Raw genomic sequence first — 19,302 nt, forward strand, 5'->3', positions numbered from 1 at the left:
ATTATTTTAGATTTATTTAAAAAAATATGCCAGATGTGCTTTTCACAGTTTTTTTTTCTTGTGGATATTAATTCCTTACGTTTAATCAGGAATCTGCATTAGTTATTAATTCGCAAACAATGCCAAGGCAGTGCTCATAATGACACATTATTATGAAGTTGATGTTATATTTCCACGTATTTATATTTGTACTATACAAATGAAAACTGTTACGTTACGAAAAAATGAAACAACATTTTAAATGTTAATTTGTTGAAATTGTAAATCAGCAAACGATTAGGAGATTTTTTTAATTTGTGAAATCAGCGTAACTTTTGAATTTAATACAATATCACAACAATAATTGTCTTCGTGAAGTGACTTAGCAATATGGTCAATGGAAATAATTTTGATTATAATCACTCAATTTTTGAATAAACTAAAATGGGAATTGTAATGTTTAAATTTCAAAACTTGTCGCGGTTAGGTATTGTGCTACGCTGTTTTAGGCAACAGAATAAAATAAAATGTTCCATTTTCAATCCACGATTTTTTAATAGTGAGTTACATTCACTTCCAAAGTGATATATTAAAGAACAATTTAAAAAATGACTTTTTAACGGTTGAGAATGATATATAAAAAAAATATACCTGAGGCAAATAATCTGGGTTTTTTTTTCTCAAAACACGGTAACAATTGCAATTGTTCATAATGTTTCTTTATGATAATTGCAAATGTATTACTACGTTATTGGGAACACAAATGTTGAGGTAATGAAAAAGTTTTGTTTAGGTCTGAAACATCTTCGATTTATAAGTATCTCTGACCCACCGTTATCCTCTTAGCAAACCCCAGACCACAAACACCCCGCTCCGGACCACCTGCCCCGAAAATATAAAATCAACACGACCCAGCCTACTCGGGAAAACACAGATCTACTTCCTGAAAATTATTACAGCAAGATACACATAAACAATTCTCGCAAGCTCTGAGAGAAGGGAATTCAACGAGAGCAATTGCTCAAATGAATTTTATTATCAGAAATATTCGTAGGTTTGAATTCTATGATGACCTCTCCCCATGTTAAATTGGTTTCAGTAAATTAATGGGTATATCAGAGATACTCTCTCTCTCTCTCTCTTTCTCTCTCTCTCTCTCTCTCTTTCTGTGCGTAATCATGCTAAATGAAATGAAATTTAAAACTGACCTTCTGTCAAAATGTCAACCTTTGTTATGGTAAGAGTGGACACGCAGGATAAATTCATATGGCACGTTGAATGAATCACGTGAGAATTTGAGTTAGATATCACAAGTCCATTCTTTGTCCAGTTAAAATGAAGATTGTTGATAGATGCATTGCGGTGTGAAATATAGCTGCAGGCTATCAGCCCATTTTCTTCCTCCACAAAAGGCGATGAATCTACTGCTACTGCCAACACACTATCTGAAAAAGCAAATTCTTTTTATGTACCATACCTATTATCGAATAATAAAAAAATGCAGTGTTCAATAAAAGGATTAGAGACTACTTTGTATCAAGTGTAAAATCTAAAGATGACAAACATTAGACATTTAGGGGCCAGTCCCATTGATATGATGTCAGCTGACAGGGATCAGAATTCATTTACCTTTTTCGACATTTAAAAAATGTTTAAGGGGGCAATCTTTAACTCATTTGAGGGACCATGTTACAAATGATTTCATATTGTTAATCGCTTTATTTTGAACATCTTTTCTTCGATTTTAACTTTCCAAATTGTTAAAATTTGAAACGAGACTTTTTTCATACTAATTGTTACACCATAATAAATCACCTAATTGTCTACGGACTTTTCCGGGTTTTTTCCTGAATACGACAAAGAGCACATGGCGAGTGTAACCGGTCAGCAGAGGATGCTCACTCATCCTAGCCACCTGATCCTACCTCTATCAGTTTTAGAGGTCTGTGTTCCTCTGCTTTGAATTTGGATTTCGTTTTATGGATTTTTGAGATGTTTGACAGTTTGTTATTGTCATTTTCCATTCTTTACTTTGCGATATTAAAGATCAAAATATTCGACTTTTTGTCATTTAAAATCCTAGATTACAAAACAAAGAGTAATGAGTGATATTCCATAGGTAAAAAACGTTACCACGAACATAATTTCTGCTATATAGTATTACAAAAAAATTGGGAATAAAAGTTACTCTCCGCCCCTATTAAGAAGAGCCAGTCCCTTGATGACAACTGAAAGCTCTTGTTGTTTTTTATATATTTTGTTTAACAACTGTTTAGAAATTCAGTATCGTTTTCGAGATCATTGTAAACATCGTTTTTATAGCCTACTCTTTAACACTTTTGAGCGGCCGTGTAACGAAGAAATTGTGCTTGTATATGTTTAAGAGCGTATAAGACAGTTCTGAGCATTATTTCTTCATTACTTTTATAACTTTTGTTTACAATATCAACATCCGAAATCGATTAGGAGAGACTTCTTCGACAAACCAACCAGCATAAAATTATAAAAACGTCAAAATTTTACTTTTGATTTGGGAAACAGAGAAGATAATTGAAAGCAACCTCGTACATGTACCTTAAGAATCATAAAATTTCATTCATAACACACTAAACATATGCAATACGTACTGATTTCACAATTCTTTCCGTTGAATCCAGGAACACAACTACAAGAGTAGTCACTGACCAGGTCTGTACAGGTTCCATTGTTTTGACAGGGACCTGGGGAGCACTCGTCAATATCTGCAATGTCATAAAGATATTTGTTAATTCAAGAGAAACAGAAATCTTTAAACTTTGGTCATCATATGCTCCAAAGGATATTTGAATCCCAAGTAATCGTCAATAATCAAACACTTGAGGAAACATTTAAATTTGTATTTTTTTAATATCCAATCATGGGGAATGTATGCACAATCATACTGCTTACTGTATTCACAATTTGTTCCATTGAACCCTGCGACACAAACACATTGGTAAACGTTTACAAGGTCTATACAAGTTCCATTGTTTCGACAAACGTCTGCTCGGCAGTCATTGATATCTAAAATAATTTTCAAGTGCATTTTTAATAAAAACAAGTAAAAAAGAATGACTGCGTCAAGTGCATAATTATCAAAACAAGTAAAAAAGAATGACTGCAATTTTTGATAAACATACTGCACACAAATATTTTCAGTTTTAAAGGAAAAGGTACACACTGTAATCAACTAAAAATAACTTAATGTCTTTCAAATAGAATGAATAAAATAATATTAAAAATATTAATACCATCTTTCCATTTTGTACAGTTTGATCTTAAACAAATACTTCTTTAAAAGTTCTTACCATTTTCACAGTTCGTTCCATTAATTCCAGGAACACAATTGCAGTGGTACTCGTTCACCAGGTCTGTACAGGTTCCGTTGTTTTGACAGGGATCAGGGAAACACTCATCAATATCTGCAATTTCATGATTTCAAAAAAAAAAATGTTGATCAGAAATAATTGAAATATGTTGGTCACCACTGTTTGCATTTACTACTACATTTGCTTTCAGTCTTCAAAAACAATGATACTCTAAGCTAGAAAATCGTCTCCTCTAATAGCATCTGAGAGTTTGAAACACAACAGTCAATCTATCACAGATAGCAAACGCTGCTTAACCAAAGAAAAAAAAATAAAATTAGATAGATATACTCAAATTTCAGGTACGTCTGACAAAACAGTCTTTACCATTTGTGCAGTTTGATCCAACAAACACGTCTATGAAATTTAACCGTTTCATAAAAATAGCAGTTAGACCTCCACAAGTTACATTGCCTGAATAATCTAAGTCTCAAAGCGTATAGTCTTAAATATGTGACCGGGTGAACGTAAAAAGTATATATCCTCTTACGCTACACAACAAAAATGTCACATTTCCTATACCTCCATTTGAAATTGACTCACAAACCGAAGGCAACATTCCGAACGAACCATAAAAAACAACAACTACAAGCATATATTTAAATCGTTGGTGCCCTTTCACTGTAATTAAATACCGTGTATAAGATACCAATAGAACTTTTTAACAATGGCACTTTTTCATTTCAATTCCCGATTTTTAGAAAAACACCCGAGAGGGACTCATTGTTCACTACAATACTTAATAAGACTCTACTGATTACTATTGATAACAAGGTCCCGAAATCTTATATTTCAAGCTGAATTTGCTGCATTCTATATACCTCATGTGTCGGCACAAAATATTCGACTCCGGTGCAAACACCAATATTTCATTTGATTCATTAAGAAAATATATACAAGCAGTTAACAACTCGAACATATTACAATTTACAGCGTTTCATTCAAAACAAATTACCCATACGCAGAACGTACTGTTTTCGCAATTTGTTCCGTTGAATCCAGGAACACAACTGCAATTGTAGTCATTGAGCAGGTCTGTACAAGTTCCATTGTTCTGACAGGGACCTGGTAAACACTCGTCAATATCTGCAATTTCATAAACATATTTGTTATTCCCAGGGAAACAGAAATCTTTAAAGTCTCGTCCTCATATGTGTCATGTGACATTTGCAACTTCATCGATCGTCACTACCATGATATATTAATCAAACACTTGAAGACACATCAATATTTGTTTCTCACACTCCACAGCTAGAATGGTGTGCATCAACTCACAGACCTTGAACATCTTACAAATAAAATGCAATCCTTGCATGGTGTACCATTGGATCTGAAACAAATACCGCATTAGCAGTACTTACCATTTTCGCAGTTTGTTCCATTATATCCAGGAACACAATTGCAGTGGTACTCGTTGATAAGGTCTGTACAGGTTGCGTTGTTTTGACAGGGATCAGGGAAACACTCATCAATATCTGCAATTTCAGGAGTTAAAAAACAAAATCATTGATCGTGATATAAATGAAATATGTTGGTCACCACTCTTTGCATTCGCTACTACATTCGTTTTCATCCTTCAAAACCAAAACCTATTCTTAATTAATAAATTGTCTCCTCTAATAGCATCTGAGAGTTTGAAATGAAAACACAACAGTCAATCCATCACAGATAGCGAACGCTGCTTAACCAAAGAAAGAACACAAAAATAAATCCGGATAAATAAACTCAAATTTCCGGAACGTTTGACATAACATTCTTTACCATTTGTGCGGTTTGATACAACTAATACGTTCATGAAATTACTCCGTTATATTTGAATATAAATTAGACTTCTGCAGTGCTGCATCTCGTAGTCTTCAAAATGTAATAGTATGATCGTAAAAGGCATCTATCCTCTTACACTACACAACACAAATGTCACATTTCCAATATCTCCTTTTGAAATCATCTCACAAACCAAAGGCAACATTCCGAACGAACCATATAAAGGAACAACTACAAACCATATATTCTATCTTAAGTGACATTGCATTTTAAACAAATACCCTGTACAGTGGAGCCTCAGTTATCCGGATGCTTTCGTTCCCAAGTCCAATCGTCCGGATAGGTGAAGCGTCCGGATATCTGGAATGTGTCTATTGTTGTCATGAATGATAATGTATTTGTATACAATGGCTCCCAGTGTTGATACTAGGTTTATTTGCTTTTCATTCCATATAGCAACACATGCTAGAGTTGTCTGTTGATATGAACGCTTTTAGAAGAACTTTGCTTTATTTTATTATTTTGTCATGAAATATTAACCGGACAACAATGACAACCGAATCTAGCTAAATTCTTTGTGTCCAAGTGTGATATGTGTGTGATACACTGTTGTTCGCAATTTTCCAATTTTTGTGATTTTGAAGTAAGTGTGTTTATACTACTTATGAGGGTCTAGCTCGTAAAAAAGGTGTGAAACTTAATTGACAGGGGTAATCCTTTGTACTGAGAAGGGTATCATCAAATTTTACCGTCCGGTTAAATGAAGCAAGATTAGTAGTAAATCAGTATTTTGTGGTAAAACAGACCGTCCGGATCCGGAAAGCGGAATTCCGGATAAATGAGACAAAATAACGTATAAAAAAAATCTGTTCCCAAATAAAATCGTCCGTAAACTGAAGCGTCCGGTTATCTGGCGTCCGGATATCTGAGGCCCCACTGTATATGATACGCAGTAGGCACTATTTTCACAATAGCATTTTTTTCTTGTACAAGTCCCGATTTTTAGACAAATACGCGAGAAGGACTCATTGTTCACTGCAATACTGAATAAGACTTTACTGATTACTTTTGATAACAAAGTCCCAAACTCTCATATCTCAAGCTACATTCGCTCCATCTTAGATACCTCATGTGTCGACAAGAAAAACACCATCGACTGTGCCCCTAACACCAATATTTCATTTGATTGACTCAGAAGATATTTACAAGCAACGAACAACTCGAACACTTTACAAGATATAGTGATTCATTCAAAACAAATTAGGCATACGCAGTACGTACTGTTTTCACATTTTGTTCCGTTGAATCCAGGAACACAACTGCAATTGTAGTCATTGAGCAGGTCTGTACAAGTTCCATTGTTTTGACAGGGACCTGGTAAACACTCGTTAATATCTGCAATTTCATAAACATATTTGTTATTCCCAGGGAAACAGAAATCTTTAAAGTCTCGTCCTCATATGTGTCATGTGACATTTGCAACCTCATCGATCGTCACTAACATGATATATTAATCAAACACTTGAGGACACATCTCACTCTCCACAGCTAGAATGGTGTGCATCAACTCACAGACCTTGAACATCTTACAAATAAAATGCAATCCTTGCATGGTGTACCATTGGATCTGAAACAAATACCGCATTAGCAGTACTTACCGTTTTCGCAGTTTGTTCCATTATATCCAGGAACACAATTGCAGTGGTACTCGTTGATAAGGTCTGTACAGGTTGCGTTGTTTTGACAGGGATCAGGGAAACACTCATCAATATCTGCAATTTCAAGAGTTAAAAAACAAAATCATTGATCGTGATATAAATGAAATATGTTGGTCACCACTCTTTGCATTCGCTACTACATTCGTTTTCATCCTTCAAAACCAAAACCTATTCTAAGTTAATAAATCGTCTCCTCTAATAGCATCTGAGAGTTTAAAATGAAAACACAACAGTCAATCCATCACAGATAGCGAACGCTGCTTAATCAAAGAAAGAATACAAAAATAAATCCGGATAAATAAACTCAAATTTCCGGAACGTTTGACATAACATTCTTTACCATTTGTGCGGTTTGATACAACTAATACGTCCATGAAATTGCTCCGTTATATTTGAATATAAATTAGACTTCTGCAATGCTGCATCTCGTAGTCTTCAAAATGTAATAGTATGATCGTAAAAGGCATCTATCCTCTTACGCTACACAACACGAATGTCACATTTCCTATATCTCCTTTTGAAATCAACTCACAAACCAAAGGCAACATTCCGAACGAACCAAAAAAAGGAACAACTACAAACCATATATTCTATCTTTGGTGACATTGCATTTTAAACAAATACCCTGTATATGATACGCAGTAGGAACTATTTTCACAATAGCACTTTTTTCCTGTACAAGTCCTGATTTCTTAATAAATACGCGAGAAAGACTCATTGTTCACTGCAAAACTGAATAAGACTTTACTGATTACTATTCATAACAAGGTCCCAAACTCTCATATCTCAAGCTACATTCGCTCCATCTTAGATATCTCATGTGTCGACAAGAAAAACACCATCGACTGTGCCCCTAACACCAATATTTCATTTGATTGACTCCGAAGATATTTACAAGCAACTAACAACTCGAACACTTTACAATTTATAGCGATTCATTCAAAACAAATTAGGCATACGCAGTACATACTGTTTTCACAATTTGTTCCGTTGAATTCAGGAACACAACTGCAATTATAGTCATTGAGCAGGTCTGTACAAGTTGCATAATTTTGACAGGGACCTGAGGAGCACTCGTCAATATCTGTTTATTTCATAAACATATTTGTTATTCCATGGGAAAAGATATCTTTAAGGTTTGGTCCTCTCGCGTTTCATATAACTTTTGCAACCTCAATGATCGTTAATAATACCATGACATATTGAGGCAACACTTGAGGAAACATCAATACTTGTTTCTGAATATCCACAGACAGGAATAGTGTGCATCAACTCACAGACCTTAAACATCTAACAAATAAAATGAATAAACTGAAACTGGATATTTCAATCCAATTTGTGCATGTTGTACCAGATCTGAAACAAATACCGCATTGGCAGTACTTACTGTTTTCACAGTGTGTTCCGTTAAATCCAGGAACACAATCACATTGGTACGCGTTGACTAGGTCTCTACAGGTTGCGTTGTTTTGACAGAGAATATGGTAGCACTCATCAATATCTGCAATTTCAAGATCTCAATAATACAATCATTGATCAGAAATAAATGAAATATGATGGTTGCCTCTGTTGGTTTTTGTCACTATATTCGTCTTCATTCTTTCGAAACATTGCTTCTTTAAGCTACTAAATATTCTCCTAAGATAACATCAACAAGTTGGAAATGAAAATTCAACTATCACTTCATTGCAGGTATTGAACGCTGATTAACCAAAGAAAGAACACAAAATAAATTCGGATGAATAGACTCAAATTTCAGGAACGTTTGACATACCGTTCTTTACTATTTGTGCGGTGTGGTCCCACAAACCCGTCGATGCAATTACGCCGTTACGAGAAAATATAAATAAGACCTTTACAAGTTCAGGTTTGACAGCGCTTTGTCTCATAGCCTTCAATTTGTGATAGGATGAACGTAAAAGGTATCAATCTGCTTATACTACACAACACAAATGTCACATTTCCAATACCGCCTTTTTGAATTCAACTCACAAACCAAAGGCAACACTGCAAACGAGCCAGAAAAAGTTATAATTACAAACAGCTTATCAATCTTTGGCGCCCGTTCGTTCTTAACAAATACCGTGTATATAATACGCAGTAGGAACTATTTTAACAATAGTACTTTTCCTTTACAAGTCCTGATTTTTAGACAAATACCTGAGAGGCACTCATTGATTGCTTCAAACCTAAGTAAGACTTCAATGATTACTCTTGATAACAAAGTCCCAAAATATCATATCTCAAGCTACATTTGCGCCATCCTAGATACCACATTTTTAGGTAGGATAAAAACATCATCCACGCCGACGCTATCACCAATATTTCATTGAATTGACTAAAAAGATATGAACAAACAGTAAAAACTCGAACATATTAGTATTTATATTGTTTTATCAAAACAAGTTAGGCATACACAGTACGTACTGTTTTCACAATTTGTTCCGTTGAATCCAGGAACACAACTATCTGACAACTAACTAACAACTAACTGTCAATATCTGCAATTTTATAAACATATTTGTTATACCAAGGGAAACAGAAATCTTTAAAGTTTGGTCCTCATATGTGTCATGTGACATTTGCAACCTCATCGATCGTCACTACCATGATATATAAGCCAACACTTGAGGACACATCAATATTTGTTTCTGACTATCCACAGACAGGAATAGTGTGTCAAAGCTTACAGACCTTAAACATCTAACAGATAAATTGAATAAACTTAAACTGAATATTGTAATCCCATTCATGCATGTTGTACCATTAGATCTGAAACAAATCAATATCTGCAATTTCAGGATTTCAAAAACAAAACAGGCACGTAGCATCGTTTTTGTAGGTTAGTGGGGGCACAATCATCCAAAATCTTTACACGCAATAGAACAAAAACTTTCCAAAATCTTCAAAATCCTAATCCATGGGGGTAGCATATCTATAACTTCAATTTCACTTTGCAATTTTCGTTCGATTTCCTTACAAACTCTAAAAAAAGTGGTGAACTAACTCCATTATAATTCAATTTTTTTAATGTAATTTAAAGAAAATCAGTTGCTGCAAGTAAAAATGTTGTGGGAGGGGCAGGCACCCCCTTTCCCCTTCCCACCTGATGCTACGTACATGTACCTGCAAAATCATTGATCAGAAATAAATATAAAGGTCGCCACTGTTTACATTTGCCACTACATTCGTTTTCATCCTTCCAAAATCATCCTTGGATAGCATCAAAAAGTTTGAAATGAAAATTCAACAATCAATTTATTACAGAAAGAGAACATTGCTTAACCCAAAAAAAAAAATAGAACACAAAATAACTCTAAATGAATAGCCTCAAATTTCAGAAAACCCGTATCTGCAATTTTATATACATATGTATTATTACAAAGGAAACAGGTACCTATCAAGTTTTGCCCTCAGATGTTCAATGTGACATTTGCTACCTCAACGATCGTCAATATCATAATACATTAATCAAACAGCGGATGAAACATCAATATATGTTTCTCCATTTTTACAGACAGGAATAATGTGCTTACTGTTTTCACAATTTGTTCCATTAAATCCTGCAACACAATCACATTGGTAGTCGTTCACCAGGTCTGTACAAGTTCCATTGTTTTGACAAGGTTGTGGTTGACAATCATTAATATCTAAACCAAAAACAAAAATGCATCTTTGAAAAATACAGATGAAAAAGACTGCCTTCATTTATCCAATTAATGCATACGTACAAATACAGATCGTACACTATCAATGTACATGTGTACATAAGTAGAACGGAAAAGATTATCAACTCACAAACCACAATACTTTGGATTAAAATGAATTACATGATACTAAATATATAATCCCATTCTTGCATTTTATATTTGGATCTGAAAAAAAGACCGTATTAGTACTTACCGTTTTCACAGTTTGTTCCATTAAATCCTGGAACACAATCGCAGCGGTAGTCGTTGACCAGGTCTGTACAGGTTGCGTTGTTTTGACAGGGATCAGGGAAGCAGTCGTCAATATCTGCAATTTCGAGATTTCAAAAAACAAAGTCATTGTTAAGAAATAAATGAAATACTTTGTTGCTCCACTTCGGTTTGCGTATGCTATAACATCCGTTTAGAACCATAAAAAGATGATGCTTATCGATACCACAAATTATCTCCTCTGATAACAATTAAGAGTTTGAAATCAAACTAAAAAATTAAAGTATTTCAGATCGAGAACGCTGCTTGATCAAAGAATAAAAATAATAGCATGCCCATAATTTCAAAAGCGTTTGATCATTCTTGACCCTTTGTGCACTTTGATCCAACAAATCCGCCTATTGAATTATACTGATACATGTAGATATTCTCCACAAGTTCTTATGTTTTGTCAAGGCTATGTCTTACACTCGTCAATATGTGATAGGATAAACGTATCTACCCACATAAACTTCACAATACAAATGTCACATTTTCAATTCCTTGTTTGGAATCAACACACAACCAAAGGAACATTCAAAACAAAGCGTAATAGGGAACGGGCAATAACATTCATTCTCTATTTCAAGCTACATTTTCTCAAGCCTAGATACCTTATATGTGGGAAAGAAAAAAATCAACCACGTTGACACCAACACCAACACGTAGCAAAAGATAAAAAAAATGTTTTGTTTTGGCAAATAACGTACATATAGAATATCAGACTTATTTATTGATATATCCGAGATCAAAACAGTAGTGTCTTGTTGTTTACACCTTATATTTAAAATTAAAGATTTTTATTCAAATTCAAATTCCAAATAAGGAATAAATTTGATCATGAAGAAGTTTTTTTTCGGAATTACAAAACTCGTTCGTTTCTATTGCTTTTGTAAAGAACTGTAAGAGTAGTCGAATTTTGTTGACAAAACATCGTGGTTTGATATTCAGAAGAAGGGAGTTTGTCGTCTGAGATTAATAAAATCATTTATGAGTGTAGAATGGTGAAATTCCACCGAGGGAACAAGATTCACGGTCTACGACGAGTATACTATAAATGAATATTTCTCTCGTTTTATTTTACATTAAAAAATGATGCGTGATTACTTTCTGTTACGATGTCAAAAAGAGTTCAATCAGTTTATCGACCCGCGTACTTTAGATCAAAAGTCAAAATGAGAGCATACGACAATTAAATAATATTCATATAAAAATATGACAAATTGTAATCAATTATTCAAAACAATTTTTTCATGGAAAATTTCAATTTATCAATATGCATTTCCCAAACAGCAGACAGCTTTAGTACGTACATTTGTAGGACAGAAAAATCTCACACTGCACGCTGTCTCACACTTGACAAACAGATCTCACACGAATGAAAATTCAAAATTATCAAGAAAAAAACTTCCATCATATGCAACTTCGTAACGGATCAAATTCTTTCACTTGGATTTCGTACGTTTCCTGTCAGATTCCACTCATAAAAAGTCAAACATTTACCTTTTTTTAACAATTTTTGATTTGGTTTTCTAAGATGTAGTCTAGTGGTCCATCCTTCTTTAAATCCTCCGTAATTTAAATACTGATTGATATCAAATAAAGCGCGCTATTGTTCTAAGTACACAACCGTTGCATAGGTTGTCTACCTTTACTTAGATACATATCACTGTTTGGCGCTATTTTTGAATTTTCAGTTTTCAATTTTCAGCCATTATTAAAGATATTCAAACTTATCAGGTAAAGCTTTATATCCCTTTATTGTTATTTTATCGATATTTCATAAACACATTTTAATAAAAGCAGATGTATTGTGGAATTATCGATTTTCAATTAGAGGGCAATACACCCCTTAGACGATAGGCTGAAACAGAGAAATATATGCCCCGAGGGTGATACAGTCCTAGCTTACGGCTGCTGTCTGACCTAGTCCAAAACACGCGTATCGGGGCTGTCTCGCCGGGTATGACCACCATGCGCGAGGCCGCTTTTGCTTAAGAATTTCTAATATCTAGAAAATCTTTAAAGATTCATTTAATTTTTTTAATTTCCAGAAAACAAGTATTTTTTTTTTATTTTAAAGCGCCAACACTTTCAAAACATCCAGTCGATTTTGCTTCAAACAGTTGTCCCTTATAGGTTCCTAACATAATGATCTGGCCACTAAATCATTTTATTTTTTAAAAGATTTCGAATTTTGTGATATTTTATTCTACAAGTCATTACAAATTGTTCCTTCGTCTTGATAGGACTTTTCATTTTAGGGATCAGTTACTACCTATTGGGAGTAGCTATGACAGGCTTAAAGATGGCATGTTATTTTAAACTAAATTTTGAACAACTACTCAACAGTAACCTTCATAATATTTTTATATGATTTTTTATTATATTATATAACTTTTCAACTGTTTAAGATATGGCACCATAAGATCCCTTATTACCTAATATATATATATCGAGGTTAAAAAGCGCCAAACAGTTGTAAATCATTGTGAAGATCTGTTTGCTTCATCAAAACGAAACCTCTGTCGGTATTTTTAGATTTAAAAAAAACGACTTTTTGTCGCTTTAGATCTCAATTTAAGGAACTGGCCTCACAATATTGAGGTCATTCAAATGCTTGGTATTTGCTGTATTTGGTCCTACAAAATGTTCCTTAGTCTTGAAATAAGTGGGAAAACCAGTTTTAGGTGCCACTCACATAACTCCTTACTGGGAATTCCGCACAAATTTTATTCTTTAATGATTCGCAAAATATTTGTTGTTTTGATTTACATTTACGAAATATGAAAGCTTTTAGATTTTAAACCCTAAAGATCACTTCGTACGAAGCATATCGACATTAAAAGGGGTCAAACTGTAGTAATACGCCAGTGAACATTTTTGCTATATTGATGCTTAACAAAATTTCAATATTTTTTTTTTGAATATCAAGAAAAGACTTATAACCCTTGGTTCCTTAATTCAAGAAGCCGTCCCCCAAAAAGGGGTGTCTGCATCAAAAATTTTAAAAACTGCCTATAATGATGACCTCAAGCAACCATCTATGGTGCTGGAAATATGTCCAATGGTCTCTACTATATCACTGGACAGTATTTGCAGAAAAAATCATGAAAACAGAAACAAAACAGTACAAGAAAAGTACAAGGGCTTTCGTTTGAAATGGAAGACGATTAAATAACTCAACAAAAAAATATTACCAGTGAAAGTAGTAGACAGTGGCTCGGTTGTTGTAATGTGCGTTGTTGTATTTTGAGTGGATGTACTGTCTGTCGTTGTTATTTCTAATTCAGTAGTTTCTGATTCAGTAGTTAGTTCTAAGGTTGTACTCTCTGTCGTAATAGTTGTTGGTTCAGTGGTTGTAATTTCCGTCGTGAGTGTTATTAGCTCCGTATTCGTGGAATTCAGTAATGAAGTAGTAGTTAATGTTGTTGCATTTGTTGTTGGTTCTGTGTTCGTGGAATTCCACCCAGAAGTAGTTATTGTTGTTGCTATTGTTGTTGCGATTGTTGCGTTTTCCATCGGTATCGTTGGTATTTCAGAGGTATTTCCACCACTCGTCGTTGTGGTTGCTGACTCGGTGGTATTGCCATGTTCTGAACTCAATGAGGTTTCTGACTGGGTGGTTGTTTGTACAGAATTTTGTGTAGTGTCTATTGCTATCGTTTCATAAAGCAGTGTTAATTCTTCAGTAGAAGTTGTAGTGGTTGAAGCCTGAACTGAAATTCCTGCAACAACATTAAACAGTTAAAAGGCGATTTTTAGATAATTTAAATTTGCATGAGATATACTAGTAAGGCATTGCATAAATTTATTTAAGAAATATTCAATTTTAAATTTCAAATAATTCGATAGTTACTTACTAGTAAATACATAAGGAGGTAAATGGCTAAAAACCATATTAAAGATTTAGAGAGACCATGTTCCAGGATCAGAAAACAATCTTAGACTTTGGTCAAAATTTGTAAATTGTCATATCGTCTTTTGATTAAATACATCGAAAAAAATTAAATTCATTTAAACTGTGGCACTATATTATGTTCATAATTACACATTTTAAGCGTGGATTTATGACATATTACAATTTCACAATTGAAAGAATTTTCGACTGAAGTCTAAAAATGCTTCAGAATCCCTAGGCCTGATTGGAAATTTTTTTGAGCATCCACTGTGGATGTTTTGTCATTATATAAAAGGTTTGAAGTATCACGATTACACAATCAATTGTTTTTCACAATTCATAAGTTGATAGATTTTTTTTTATCAAGAACATTCTTATTTAATCTGAACAACGAGCAATCCACGATGCCTTGGCAGCTAAGCTCCTACGTGATATGTAATTAATATTACCATTTTTCTACCCTATATATACAAAATATACTAAATTCTACCGTATCAGTGAAGTCTCCAATTCCGGGTCACGTCACACTGTTTCGTTAATATTTGGCAAAGGTGTTCATACTTTATACATATTGAAATAAGTAAAGTTTGTGAGCTATTTTACAGCCATTTCTTTTTTTTAAAATAAATTCCCGGGAACTTTATTTACGGAGGTATTTCAACAAGGCCTGGCTTCCCCACTTTCGAATCATTTCCTCCATTTCCGGGTCATGTGACTTTATAGTCTCTGTAATATCGGGGAATCGTTTTGGAGAAATCGTTTTTATGAATTTACAGCATTGAAAAAATATTACCGCTCAAGAAAAATATTTAAAACTACTGATACACAAGTAGCAGGGACCCATTTCTAAATATAAATGAGGGCAGTGATTCTGAATGAAATAATCATTATGAGACACTAAATATAATATACAGTAAGCAAAGAGAAACAACGAACAAGATAAATATAATGACAACAGATCGGCATTGACCATTTTATTGAATTGAATTTCTTTCTTTCCTAGCTCTTACAGGTAATCACAAAACCACAAAAAATATGTTTCAGGTAAACTGACCCGCAATTGTGTAAACTCCTATAGTTTGATTTATCAATAAATGTAAATCTAATTGAGCACTTATTAAATCGAACATTATCTGACGGATATGTGAATGCATGTGCAATATTGTGCAGCTATTAATACTCGGCCAAAACTTTCACATCAACCGCGCTGCAGCGTAAATAACGAAAGTACCATATCTATCAAAGATGAGTGAAAATCTCGATCTCGAAAGCGCTTGATTTCTTATTTCGTTTCTCGGATGGTCTGTTAATGTTTTCTTTCAAATACTTTTACTGATCAAATACAGAAAGGCCATAATTCGTGATCAGTCTATTTATAAAGTTTTTTTCTGCTATATTTTAAACAATATGACATAAAAATTATAGGAGTGACCCGGAATTGGAGACGACCCGGAATAGGAGACTTCACTGTATTTAGTGGGGTTATTATCAAAATGGACCAAATTTTGTTATATTTTGGAGTATCACAAATGAAGATTGGTACGATGGTTTCATTAAAAAATCAAGAAAAATAGTTTTGATATTTCGAAGTGATACACCTTTTACTTCTTCTTATATATTATCATTTATTACGTAAGTTCCTACAAAGCCTACTTTTATTATAACGTCATAAAAGCACTATGGCAACGCTCACCTACCAAACAACGGAAAATCGTGTTAAAAAATAAAATCTATACATTTTTATCTTTTAATTTATTGTGTTCAATTAAATAAATGGTATTGGAAAAATGTCACTAGGTATAACTACACTGTATTTTACTAGAATAAGCAACATGCGCAATGAAAACTAAAGTTAAACTTCATAATACGACTTCGCTGTTTCTTTTATCTAGCGTACTGGTTTACATTTACTTTTACAATCAATTTATTAATTTACTAAAAGAAAGATGTAAATATAAATGATAAAATGTATTCTTTGATGATTCATGCGAGTTATATGTATTTTTTCTGCAATGACATTTACCTCCATAACCAGCATGAATCACCAAAGAAAGCATTTCATTGTTTAAATGTTGATTATTATTCCTTAATGCAATTGGACTAAATTGCACTAAAATACATGTAATAGTATCACACATTTTAAGGTTGTGACTTTTATGATAATGAATTTATTGCAACATAGTGTCGTGTTTAAGGATATAGCATTTAAAATCTACAGCACAGGAACATCGTATCCAGTCCACTTTCTATGACATGTATATATTATTTATATGTATGTCATATCCGCATGAAACACGGATACGATGTCCCCGTGTCAACAGTAAGAATAAACCCACGTATACCAATCAAACCATGCTTATGTCGTGACTTGCATTTGTTTTGATATCGTTTTACCTCAATATCTGGGAGATTTAAACAATTCTTATTCGGTCGTTTAAATAAAGGAATGTCCCCTTCGCATATCATCTCCCGAAATACAGGACAACATGCCTTAATCTTGCAAAGTTTTAAACAAATATATACATAATGTAGTTATCATTTATTTTGATGCATATGCCTTTAATATAACAAATGGTTTCGTAATATGTACCTTTCCGTGTACGTATGTATGATATAATACATTAACTTATTATTAAACTTTAATAATTTTTGTACGTCTTATAATATGTTGATAAGTTTGCTATCATTGTATCAACAACAAAAAGTTTTATAACTACATCAATAGAGCTCAGAATTGTAGACTGTTTTTTTTTATTATTTTGTTTAAGTTTTATTCAAGTAGATTGCTTCCGTGGTCAACCTGCGATAATAAAGTTAAACAGTGAGCTAGTAGCGCTTTTCTCCATGGTTTTCTTTGCGAGAATAAGGGGTCATCTGTCTGTATATCTACTCATTGCGATATTGTTTGAGATCAGGGGTTTCCTGGAATGTGGTTGTACTTCAAGGTGGTGCAAAGGTGGTGGTAGTGGGGGTATAGATACTTAAATGACAGGAAAAGGAAATGGAAAGGGATATTTCATGTTACCTCAATGGAATGGGGGGTATAGATACTTAAATGACAGGAGAAGGAAATGGAAAGGGATATTTCATGTTACCTCAATGGCAGTTCAAAAGGATTGCTGTTGTCCGTTCAATTGAACTTTGATCGAATTTAAAAAGAATTTTCTGTGCATACATTGCACATGCAAAATGGGTGCATTGGCTATTGATATTATTTTTTTTAAACGGCGGCATGAAAAATACTACTTTTATATTTCCCCTTGCTTTTTAACACACCCATCATGACCAAGTATTATTTTCTAGTTATATATGTATGTATGAATACGTAGTTAGTTATTCACGTCTTGGATTCTGAGAATTAAAACCATGTACAAAGAGACACAATAATAACCCTTACCTTGCAAAAGACAGTAAATATATCCAAAATGAAATAAAATAGACATGCTGTTCCAGGAAAAAACTGGACATTTATTCACAAGTATGCCCCACATGCATTCGGTACTCAAGAGTACCTAATCAATAGTGATTTTATACACCTGAATATGTGTTTCTCCGGGTCTCACTCGTTTAAAGTGTCTGCTCTGATAACTGCAATTCTTGATTGAAATACAATCTTTCTAGGATGTAATAACATATGACAAATATAGTGCACATTTACACCGGGTACGTTACGACGTCTATTTTAAATGCACCGGGTAGCAAGGTGGATGGGTTTTTTAATTAGTCAGACATTTTTAAATGTCTAAAAGAAACCTCAAAAATCTGTCTAAACATTTTTTTTAAAAGAATGAATGTTACGCAGGTCTGTATTCGAATTCTGACTGACATTACCTTTAAACAGATGAACAGATCTACTGTTTCCTACACAGGTGCTTGAGGACAGGATCGACCCCCCCCCCAAATCAAACCCCCCCCCCCTCCCCGATTAAAGACCCCCGGGACTTTGTTTTTATTTTTCTTTTATTAAATTATCTTTTTATGATATATTTCTAATCTAATTTATACATTCATTACCCAAAATTACCTAAAACAAATATTTTTTTTAAAAATCAGACCCTCTACATATGTACAGAGGGTCTGATTTTTTTTTCAAAAATGTTTGTTTTATGTAATTTTTGGCAATGGATGAATAAATTAGATGAAGTAGTGTTACTATTGGGCGTTGTACCAAGAATAACAATACTGATGGTTCGGATTTTCATATATATATATTCTGTATTAAAATGAACAACCCTGAAATATACAATGAGAGTATGCCTTATAATATGCACAACATTATAATGATATAAACAATTTATACGATGTACATAATCATATGAGTTATCGCTCTTACATAAACAATTACTTCATCCATGTAATTTCTACACGTACATATGCAACATTACTATAAATCATATATTTATACATTTAGAGATATATCATATATATGCATCTCTATAATTACAACAATTTATAGATTTATTTAGGTAACAAAATATTGTAATACCTGATTGTGGATCAGGGTCCACTTCAAATAATTATTGCAAATGCTGTTAATCAAGTCAGGATCCTGTTAAACAATAATGTATGCGTATCGAACACTATTTTTGATAAAT

The 19,302-nt window shown here is 33.5% G+C and overlaps 1 protein-coding gene across 1 annotated transcript in view; it reads right to left on the bottom strand.

Moving 5' to 3' along the window:
- LOC105332667 (uncharacterized) overlaps positions 1-18,397 on the bottom strand; it is a 30,171-nt gene extending 11,774 nt beyond the window's left edge. Inside the window, exons 1-14 of the mRNA XM_066071417.1 lie at positions 18,105-18,397; positions 14,007-14,534; positions 10,751-10,864; positions 10,384-10,497; positions 8,235-8,348; positions 7,818-7,931; positions 6,788-6,901; positions 6,411-6,524; positions 4,727-4,840; positions 4,338-4,451; positions 3,306-3,419; positions 2,908-3,021; positions 2,607-2,720; positions 1,188-1,424 (exon numbers count right to left, since the gene is read on the bottom strand). Of these exons, the coding sequence (XP_065927489.1) occupies positions 1,188-1,424; positions 2,607-2,720; positions 2,908-3,021; positions 3,306-3,419; positions 4,338-4,451; positions 4,727-4,840; positions 6,411-6,524; positions 6,788-6,901; positions 7,818-7,931; positions 8,235-8,348; positions 10,384-10,497; positions 10,751-10,864; positions 14,007-14,534; positions 18,105-18,198 (2,113 nt within the window). The 5' untranslated portion in view covers positions 18,199-18,397. The remainder of the gene's footprint in view (positions 1-1,187; positions 1,425-2,606; positions 2,721-2,907; positions 3,022-3,305; positions 3,420-4,337; positions 4,452-4,726; positions 4,841-6,410; positions 6,525-6,787; positions 6,902-7,817; positions 7,932-8,234; positions 8,349-10,383; positions 10,498-10,750; positions 10,865-14,006; positions 14,535-18,104) is intronic.
- Positions 18,398-19,302: the final 905 nt, after the last annotated feature.

Source organism: Magallana gigas, chromosome 9 (assembly GCF_963853765.1).
Source record: "Magallana gigas chromosome 9, xbMagGiga1.1, whole genome shotgun sequence".
NCBI lineage: Eukaryota > Metazoa > Mollusca > Bivalvia > Ostreida > Ostreidae > Magallana > Magallana gigas.